The sequence below is a fragment of the Arachis duranensis genome, chromosome 2 (genome assembly GCF_000817695.3).
Source record: "Arachis duranensis cultivar V14167 chromosome 2, aradu.V14167.gnm2.J7QH, whole genome shotgun sequence".
Taxonomy (NCBI): domain Eukaryota; kingdom Viridiplantae; phylum Streptophyta; class Magnoliopsida; order Fabales; family Fabaceae; genus Arachis; species Arachis duranensis.
In genome coordinates this window covers 7,952,594-7,963,963 of record NC_029773.3, presented here as the reverse complement: position 1 = coordinate 7,963,963, position 11,370 = coordinate 7,952,594, and the positions used below count along the sequence as shown (strand labels likewise).

The window sequence follows — 11,370 nt, the reverse complement described above, 5'->3', positions numbered from 1 at the left end:
CATATATTTTAAATTTTAACTTTAATTTTAATTTATTTTTATAATTTTATAATTTTTATTTAATTATGACCGAATTAATCGGATAAATCAGCCATCCGTAATTAACCCAATGTCCTAATAATTTAATTGTATGACCGGATTAATTATTAGTTTAATTCTAATAACTATACTTAATTGTGCTTAGGTTGTTAAGTTAGTTGAAGTATAGCCTTTTGAAAAGTTAGTTTTGTCATAGTTAATGAATTTTGTCAATTATTTACTGATATTTTGTAAATGATCCAAAACTACTTTTGAAAAGTGTATGAACCGAAGTATTCACTATGACTAGTTAATAGAATGAATCATTCTTTTTCAGGAACCTTATAAAATCCATGTAAAAAATTTTTGCATTAGAAATTTGGGTAAATTTGTTGCTCTTAATTTCCTATGGATAATAATGTCTGGGTTGCGTACTAATTAAATTATTTAGTTGAGAATATTAATATTATTATTAAACAATTATAAATTGTTTAATATTTAAATTTTTATGAATTTAAAAATATTACTTATTCATTACCATCAATTTTGTGTTCATCTTATTAAGTTTTGTTAATCTTTAAGTTTATATTTTGATAAGATCATAAGACTTTAGTTGACGTAGTGCTTTAAATTTCGATAACATTTTAAAATTTATATTAGACTATAATTATATTTTAGTATGTTTATTTATTATTTTATTATAAAACAATTTTTTGGTTGACCAGTTAGACTAATAAACTAGTAACTAAAATAGTTTGATGATCAGTCTATGTTGAGTTTGGAAAACTTGAATTATTATGATGATCAAATATAATTAAAAATATTAATTAGAAGATTGTTATTTTATTATTTGTTTCAAATTATTTGGTTGATAGATTTTGTTTAGTGTACAGGTTTTGCATTAACCCAGAAATTAATCAAGCCCAAATTGGATCAAGAATTACCAGCCTTATGCAAATCCATTTTGAATCAAATGGTTAAACAAATTGGGCCAATAAATTAGTGCACAACCCAAAATAATTCTTCTTTGTAATCCAACAAAATCCTGGTCCGAATCAAAAGAGAAGTGATTCGGTTATCCACTTTCTTTAGATAGTGGAATTCAAATCTCAACTCAATTAAATGTATGCATTAGTCACTGGAATTCAAATTTCAATTTGGTTGAATGCATACATAGGTAATTGAAACTCACAATTCAATTTCATTTAATTGTGCATTGAATGTTTTGTATCTTCTCTCTCCTCTCTCTCTTGCTTTCGATTGTCATCAGAAAAGAAAAAAAAGCTATCAGAGAAAAGTTAACAGTGAAGCTAATGGAAGAAGAAAATGCTAGGATGATGATGGCCTTTGAAAAAAGAAAATCTGAAGCAAGATGTGACTAGATTTTTGCCATTGAAAACAAGATTTCAAGAAGAGCTTTAAGATCCTCCATGCCAAGAATGGAAAGGATCTGCCTCGGTGAAGAAGCAAATCTCAGTGACAAAATTTTACTTCCATTTTTGTTATTCTAAGAAAGAAGGTAGTTACTGGAGCTACGAAGAAGAAGAAGTAAATATGGAAAGGAAAAGCTGTCAAGGATTAGAGGTTCATCAAGAGTCAGAGTTCTTTCTTGGAGCCAAAGTCAAGATCAATGACTCAGAGTGAAGAAACTTGATGAGAAGGGTTGAGAGAGGTACATGCATATTGGTTTTGTTTCGGTTTTCCCTCTTTCTTCTCTCTGTCCGAACCACTACTATCTCTGGGTTGGAAAAGAAGTTGCTTGGTTGAATCGGTTTCAACCTTGGAAGCTTCCCCTTCTATAATAAGGGTGAACGGCCAAGGGTTGAGACAAGGAGAGAAAGCACAGAGTTCTCATAACTATCCTAAACTAACAGAGTTCTTCTCCTTCAATGAGTTTCATTTTATTTTCTTTTTCTTTAGTTATGTCTATCGGAGTCTCATGGTAAAAGACAAACATGGTGAGGTTTGTAAGAAAAATCCAATGACAGAAAAAAGGAAGTGAGCAAAATTAAAGAAAAAGCCATAGATGTCTCAAAGTTTCTTTGTACATCTGCATGTTGTGTTTCATGATCTTGTGGGAATTTCCTTGCAAGTTGGATTAGCACTTTGCTGTTGAAAGCTTGGTAGGAGTCCAAGTCAAGTTCAGATTTGGGGATAGAATCTGGATTTGTCCTAGATAGGATTGGATAGATCTTAGGGAAGAATTGGTGTTTGTAACCTAATGATTATAGTAAAATTCCGTCACTGTTGTGATGGAGACTGGATGTAGGTCGCATTGCACTTAGCAGCTGAACCAGGATACATCTAGGTGTGATTCTCTCTTTCTCTTTTACTCCTATTCTGTTTCTGTTACGTTGGAGACAAAAATGAAAAATATCTCCTAACCCGTTACGAGACAAAAAGAAAATGTATTTTGACTTGTTATAATACAAAAGTAGAAATATCTCCTGAAATTTCTTTGAAAAAGCAGAAATTAATATTTAGCAAAAAAGGGCTAAGATTCAACCCCCCTTCTCCTAGCCACTGATTACCATCAGTTTAGTTTAGAACCTTGATCTAATCCCATCTGTATACTCTCTTGGCTCTCACAGCTTCACGCTCTTTGAGCTTTGCTGCTTTGCTGAACCTCACTCAGCTGCCAATTGTGGAGCGGCTCTCTTCACTCGAAACTCTGCCGTGGAGCCACTGCGTCGGGATCTCAGCCTCTCCTCTTACTGTTGTCCTGTCGCGCCTCTCAGTTTCTCGCCGTCTCTTCGTCAATCCCCACTCCCCTCGTCATCACCGTTTCTCAGTTCTGCCTTTTTCTCTCTTCTTCTTTGTCACTATGTTTACTTTCCTCGCCCATAGTTATTAGAATCGAATTGGTAATCAACCCGGTCAGACTATTGGATCATCAGATCACTAGTTCAACTGATGAGTCATAGGTTGAACCGGTCGATTCGATTATAGTTAAATGATTATATAAAATTTAATTCTTTTATAATAATTTTTTTATACAAAATTAAGTTATTTAATATTTCAATAATTTATTAATTAATTATATTAATCAAATATATGTCGAAAAAAGAGTTAATATTAATAAATTTTACATAATTATCAATATCAAAATTATGGTATGATTAATAAAAATATTTTTGTTTATCTTTTAAATTTAGAGATATTTAACAACATTTAATTTTTTTTAATAATATTGTAAAATAAAAAAAATAATTAATTTAAGTGAGTAAATATAAAATAAAAAATTTAATTAAATTAAATATAAAAATTATTTCTTAGAATAAAAAGACAAAAGTGTAAGAAAATTTTAAATTTTGCATCACTAAAAGAGTTGATAATATGAAGTTATTAATTAAAATATATTTAATAAGTTATAATATATATAAAAAGGCATTTATAAAATTAAAGACTATCTTATCATGGTGGTTAAAAAGTCTTTTATGCTTTCAGACTCCCATGTTCGAACCCAACAAAGCAAATTTTTGAAATTTGTATATGAGTCATTTTGCGATTTGGTTTATTTTTAGATCTTATGGTGAGATTATAACATAAAAAAAGTTATGTGATATATATAATTAAAGAAATAATGCAAAGTTTAGTTTCTAAAATTATATTCTCCGATGTACTAGTATTAGCAATAGCAAGTGCATCTTTGATGCAGTCATCAATTCTTCCGAGAGGCTACAATTACCGCGAGCAAACATATTAATGACGAGGAAGGCATTTTTGTTTTTGCTATGCTACAAATACTTTACTTGTTCTGCTATTCTGCACAAGCCTGGCTGAGGAAGAATTACGAAGGGTAAAAATATGTGGATTAAAAGCTAAAACTTAGGACATACTTTTTTTATTTAGAAATATCCACCATTTACGAAAATTTTGTTTCTTTTTTAAGAAAACAGTAAGGTAAGAGTATCAATACCGTTACATGAATTGTAAATGCATGAATATGATGGACCAAAAAATCTGCTGTTCCTAATGGAATAGGTAACAAAGCAATCTTGCCCCCCACTGCCACTAAATCACCACCGCCCCAAGTCAAACTGGTGCTTGTTGTTGCACCAGGAGCCGTTGTGTTCGGTGCTAAAGCGTGGGTATTTTGTATTCATTGTGCAAAGATGGATTGTAATTGTATAGCGGTATCTGAAAACACATCTTGGGGGCGCCCTAAAGCGCTCATGAGATGAAAAAGGGGAATTGGCTTTAATACGTTATGCACAACAACCAGATTTTCGACGAGACATAATAAAAGGATCCATACGTGCTCAAAGGCGGAAAACTATTACTTGAAAAATTTTTCAAAAAAGTCTGTATTCGCCCCTTTTTTTGAATAAAATTGAGAAATCCCCATTTTTTTTTTGAAAAATTTTGAACCAATGAGACAAATGCTTTTTCTGTTCCAAAGGAGGCTGCGAACAAAAACAGGATTAGAAAATCCGTATTATACAGAAGAAGAGACAAAAGAAATTAAGGAGGAGGAACGTTCATAAAAATTTGTTGACTTTTAAAAATGATTAAATTAATTCCTAAATTCATAAATTGTGAATCCCAACTCATTTCTAATGCTAATATAAAATGTTAAAATGTCAGCATGACATTGTAATAAAAAGATATGATTAATATTTTAATATGATCAAATTAGTGTCTTAAATTAGTTCATTATATTTATTTTGCTTAATTAGTTTTTTATTAATTAGAGACTAAAATAATAAATATTAAATTAGGTAAATTTTTGCTATTTTTTTGTTTCTCTAATATTACCCTTAATTAATTTGAAATACCTACTTAATTATAATAAAATTTTATACACGTCATTTTAATGGAGATGTTAACGATTTGAAATGCCATAATATAACACTTTATATTAATACTATGTGAATGACAGTTAAATTAGGATGATGCATGGTTATTTTGGATCAGGATTCGAAAAGAAATGTAATGTAGTATATAATAATAACGATGTAACTTTTTAATTCCATAAATATAAGAGATAGATTTTTGTAAAATCATATAAAATATAAAATTGAATTTTGTAAAACATTTTAATTAAACTAAAGTTAAATGAGTGCATAAAATGTTAAATACAAAGACATAGTATGTGACTTTTAATTAACAAACCATATGCGTGTTTTCAATGAAATTATAATTTGTAGTCTCTTTCACATCCATATAGAGAAGAGAAGAAAAGAAAAGAAAAGAGAGGAGTTACTACTATAGAGAAGAGAATAATAATTAAATTTGGGAATTAAAATTTTTAATTTTGATTTAGGGATCAAATTGCACCATAAAAGTTTACTAATCCACGTCAGCTAACTGTTACCTGGCCAGCGTGTCACAAAAGAGTCCAGATCAGCTTTTCGGTAGTGCCAGGTGGACGAAATGTGCGAAATGACGAATCTGAATTCCGAAATGCAATTTCAAGAATAAATATGAGTAACTATTAAGTTTATGGACTATTATAAAACTGGAGTACAACTTTAAAGATCACTTTAAAACTTATGTCGTCGTTACTGTTAGGTTTGTAGACTTTAAAACTCGACTCGATCTTGCTAGTTTGATGGTGGATGTTACAATACTCCCCTAAGGTTTGTAGTTTTGAAACTCCTTTGAATTATTAACATTGTAATGTACGTTGGCGCAATATTCTAGAGAATTCCATTAATGAAGTTTTTAATGTATATTGACAAAATTATTAATTAATTAATATATTTTTTTTTGTAAAACTACCGTTAGAGGACCCTTTTTTTCTCAGAGAAAGAAATCCATAAAAGAGCATTGGTTCTAAGTCCTAATATAGCTAAGCTAGCTGAATTAAAAACCATTTATAAGCCATCAATGCTACAATAGTACAACCCACCAAGAAGAGGGACATAAAATTTTTCTGCAACATCCATGTACAACCGACAAAACAGGTCTATTACACACCAAGTTCTAAATATTCTAGAAAACACTTCAGTTATTTCTTCTAACATCTCAACCGTTCCTATTTTTTTATTAGTATCTGGATGGCTATTATTTATTATATACCAGTATACCAGTCAAGTACGCTGGTATATGTGAAAGTCTTTTGTCAATTTTTATATATCTTATTTACACATAAAAAATTATCTCGTTTATAGTATAAACAAGATATATGTATTTATAAATAATTAAATATCATTTTTAAAAATAATAAAAAATATTAATAATTTAAATTGAATTAAACTTTGTAACAAATTTTGTACAACTAACTTAAATAGAAAAAATTTTATATTCAATGCCAATAGAGTCGTGATCTTCGTTAACTGTGTCATCAAATAAATCACCTATATTTAAATTATATTTCAAACTTTTATACACTCTCATGTGACAACAAAAATTTGAAATATATATAATTTAAATTTAAAAATTAATATTCAAGAGAGTACATAAAAAATTTAAAAATTTTGTCATTTAAAAATTTGAAATATTATCTGAATTGCTTTAGTGTAAATTCTAACTAATTTTATCTTAATAACTGTGTCAACAATGGGCAGTTAACGTTGCACTTATGTGCTTTTATAGTAGACGTATTAACCATGAGATAAGTTATAATATCAAACAAATAATTAAAATAAATAAAAATAAAAATTATTAATTAATTAGAATTTATAAACAAATTTAATAATTTTAATAATTTATATACTAATAGAATATATTAAATTTTCAATAGTAAGTCATCAAAATAAAAAATTCTGTAATAATCATAATTATTATTTTATTAAAAATATATTTTAAAAGTTATAATTAATGTATTGGTAGTTTTATAAAAAAAATATATTAATTAATTAATAATTTTGTCAATATACATTAAAAGTTTTATTAATAGAATTATTTAAGATATTGCGTAATATTAATAATGCAAAGGAATTAAAACTCCAAACATTAAGCGAGTGTAGAATCGGTCCCCTAGTTTGATCGAAGCATTTCGGATGATGAAGACTCGGACCTAAAGTGATCCGAAATTGTTCCAAAGAGAAAAAATAAAATCTAAAAAAGGAGTAAAACCAAAACTGAGCCATAGTTCGGATAACCCGAACCCGGCCGGCCATCATACACATTACACAATGCAGTCCTCAAGCTCCTGCCTCCCTCAGCCATTCAGCCTCACTCCCCCAGTCCCCACTCCCCAGTCCGGCAGTCCCCAATCCCCACGCTGACCCCTGACCTCGTCTTCTCTCCTGCTCCCAGTCTCCCAGCACGCACCACGCACTCCCAGCACGCAGTCGCACCCTCCTCCCCTCCTCGTCTTCTCAGCCCTCCGTGTCTCACACCAGTCACCGGCGAAGCTCGTCGTTCGACTGACGACGGTGACGTCCGACGACTGACGACCTACGGTGCTACCCTGCTTCTCGGTGACCACTGACGCTTGTCTGCTTGGCCCGGTCGTCTTCTTCTCTATTACTTCCCCGCCACTGCTCTGCGCTGCTAGTCCCGCTCCTTCTGCTCCGCTCTCTTCTCCGGTCTTCTTATCAGGTAAATAATTAATTTTATTGTTTAATTAATATTCTGGTTAGGGAATAGGGATTTTGATTATCAGAATTTGTGAATTTACGGATGTGGGTGTTGATTTTGATTATTAAAATTCTGATTAAGGGTGTGAACAGCCTGTAATTCATCACTGCACCTTGATTTTGTTGCTAAAAGTTGAATTTGTTGCTAGAAATATCATTGAACATTTTTTTTTGTTGCCGAAAATCATCACTTTGTTGAATTTGTTATTGATTATCATCACTGGAGCTTGAATTTGTTGTCTTGCTGAAATAATTACTTAGGTAATTTTTTGTTGCTGTAAATCTGTAAATCATCTTTTGAGCTAAATCTTTTGTTGCTGAAAATTATCATAGTTGAATTTGTTGTTGAAAATGCGGTTTATGCTCTCTACAACTCAGAATAAAATTGTTCAGTTAAATTGTTGTTCCCATGCTCTCTGTTTGTTTTTTTTTTTTTTTTTGCTAGAATTTTAAAAATGTCTTCATCACAACTCAGTTGCTATTATGAATTATTCTTGGTATTGATTTGTGAAAAATACACAAATGTAGATATAAATGCATATCAAAATGAAGAAAATGTTGGTCAAGCTTCAAATTTGTCCTATGAAGATATAGACGCGACTTTGAGATCATCCCTTGAATTATTTTTTGCTCGCTCTTTTGTTTATTTAAATTGAGAAAATATTTTGTACCAGTGACTAGATTATTATCTCTTTTGGCATCATTAGTTATGTCTAAAGATTGACACTTAATTGTTATTAATATGTTTGTGAAGACATGTATTTTAAGTTTTAACTTTTGATTTTAATTTTATAATTTTACATTTTTATTTAGTTATGACCGGGTTAACCGGGTGAATTAGTGACCTACCAGTTGAACCAGTGATCCGGTTGTATGACTGGGTCAATTACCAGTTCGGTTCTGATAATTATGCTATTTCTTTCACTTTTCTTGATGCTTTTTCTGTGTTATATTGGAAATTGAAATGAGCGGAATTGCTCTTATTGTTATGGTGTTCAGTGTTCTATTGTAAAGACAGTTCTTCAGGATGCATGCACTGAGAGTTTCTCCTTTACTTATTGCTAAAACATTTCAAGCAATGGAAATTCCATCAAGCACACGAAGCACTGTGGTAAGATTTGGGAAGTGACATTACTATGATTGTTAAAATATGCAAACTCTTCCAGCTTCAAACATTTTTTTGTCTGAATTTCTTTTGTTGTAATTTCAGGTGTGTGCTGCAAAAGGTCCAAGGCCACGCTATCCACGAGTTTGGAAGACCCATAAAAGAGTTGGGACCATTAACAAGGCTGCTAAGCTTGTTGAGACTGTAAGTTCTTAATTTAATTTCGGATAAACGCCATTTCTATCATAAAAGTTCAGCATGTCGACAAATCTACCATGAATAAAGGAAACTAATTTTGTACGAAAGACAAGAAATTATGATTTCTACCATTGGAAGTTTGGAATATTGACAAATCTACGTATGAATAAAATTAAAGTTTGAATACGTTTGTCGCATAAACCATCTTTCGTGGGTACAAAACCAGTTTCGTCCATTCATGGTTAAATTTGCCAGTGATTTAAAGTTTTATAGTTAGAAATGGTAGTTTGCTCTTTAATTTCTGTTCCAATTTTTTCTTCTCACTTGATAATCATGATAGTAGAAAATTTCTGATTGATTTTTTCTTAGGTGATTTGGATTCTTGCGAAAGTTAATGTCTGTGTGTGTCTTGTGTGTAGATTAGACAGCTCTCAAATGTCAAAGAGGAAGTTTATGGTGCTCTTGATTCCTATGTTGCTTGGGAATTAGAGTTCCCTTTAATTACTATGAAAAAGGCACTCAAGACTCTAGAAGATCAACAAGAGTGGAAGCGGGTAATACAGGTACTTAAACAAAGAAATGTTATTCATGTAAACTTTTAGGTAGTGTTTGTTTTCAGAGACTGGGACTGAGGCAGGAAGATTGGAACTCAGTATTGTGTTTGTTGGTCAGAGACGGTAATCTTTGTCTCGGCCTTTGTCTTCCATTCTTAGTCTCTCAGTTTTTAGTCTCCTTTTCAAACGCAGTCTTAACGCCCTTGTCTTCATTCATGTTGTATTCACCAAGTTGTTGGATGTCGTCTTCAGGAACCAGAGCTGTTTAATTTATTTTGAGTTTATTCTTTTAATTTTTGTTTCGTTTAACTTTCTAATGTCTTATGTTGCTGTGTATACTCGATCTGGCTAAATTAGTTCCTGCGTATGCAAATTACCTATGGAACTGTAGGTAACAAAGTGGATGTTAAGCAAAGGTCAAGGTAGGACTATGGGAAGCTATTTCACATTATTGAATGCATTAGCAGAAGATGATCGAATCGATGAAGCTGAAGAGCTTTGGACGAAGTTATTAATGCAGTATATGGAAAGCTTGCCTCGTAAATTCTTTGATAAAATGATATCTATCTACTACAAGAGAGGCATGTATGACAAGATGTTTGAGGTATTATTCTTATTTGTGATTTTATGTCAATATAAATAATTTGCATCTTTATAATCTGCTTACTAGTCATGAAATTCCTAAATTCTAGGATATTACTTGTTCAACTGGTGAAATGTATTTAGGAGGAGAAAATTTATCAGAGACAAAAGAGAAATGATAATTACAAGAATAGAAGATAAATAAAATTCAAGAGCTATATATAACCAAGGCAAGCTAATTGCTAGAAAATATTCACTCTCTAAATATCCACCAAATATCACCCTGAAACAGACATGATCTCATTGTAGGTTTTTGCTGATATGGAGGAGCTTGGTATTCATCCTAATTTGACTGTCGTGCAAGTGATTGGAGGTGTCTTTAAGGAGGTGGGCATGTTGGACAAATATGAGAAGATACACCAAAAATATCCACCACCTAGGTGGAAATATAGATACGTCAAAGGAGGACGGCGTATAAAAATTAAGGTGTCTGGTCAACCTTATCAAGGCAACTACAGAGAAGGGAATGAGCATGCAAAGTTGAATGGTGAACCAAATTTGGACTTAGACGACAATGATACATCAGAAGAGACTTCAGAGTTAGAGGAAGTTGATGAACAATTCAACCAGGACGCCAATGCAAGAACCATGGAATCTAAACAAATATCAGATGATTCATTTGAGACTAAGGAACCAGTTTTAGATGTATAATAGATGGGGATAGATGATTTTAGATAATTCAATACTTGATGAGTTTCCATTGGCAGTTATTTCTGTCATAGTTGGAATGTATTGTTTACATGCCTCTATCATGGAAAGATGGAAAGTGTTAAGGATATAGAATGGAGACACTCTTGGACAAGAAGATTATGCTTTTGAAACTAAGGTATTCTACAATGGGAAAAACCAAGATGTGATGTTCTTCTCTAGCCAGCATCAATGAAGATTTTAGCACTTTGCACAGGAATCTATGTTCTACCTCATACAATGACACATATTAGCAGTGAATCATCTTGTGCTGTTGTGCATACTTTTCTTTTTCAATAATGTTATTCTTAAAGAATGTAAAAGACGAGTCATTAAGAAAGCAAATTATTTACCATTTAAATTTATAATACTATATTTGATTGAGTAATTGAGTTGTGTAAAGGCAATAAGACGATTCGCTCACAAGAATAAATAATAATAGTAAATAAACTACATACTAATTTGAGAATATGGTAAAAATTATACAAATCCAAATAAAAAAATAACAAAGAGTTTTAGTAAATGATTAAAAAATATTATACGAACAATGAGTATTAAAAATTTTATAAAAAAATAACAAATGAAAAGGAAGGATAAAGTTAGTAGAAAAGAAATACATAAATTTTTTTATGTTTTT

General features: G+C 31.2%; 1 protein-coding gene across 1 annotated transcript; it reads left to right on the top strand.

Moving 5' to 3' along the window:
* Positions 1–6,976: 6,976 nt before the first annotated feature.
* Positions 6,977–11,101, top strand: LOC107473312 (pentatricopeptide repeat-containing protein At4g21190). The gene is made up of 6 exons (XM_016092860.3): positions 6,977–7,509; positions 8,547–8,658; positions 8,758–8,856; positions 9,270–9,413; positions 9,796–10,008; positions 10,296–11,101. Exons 2-6 carry the CDS (start codon positions 8,575–8,577, stop codon positions 10,695–10,697), a joined length of 942 nt encoding a protein of 313 aa, XP_015948346.1. The 5' UTR covers positions 6,977–7,509; positions 8,547–8,574; the 3' UTR covers positions 10,698–11,101.
* Positions 11,102–11,370: the final 269 nt, after the last annotated feature.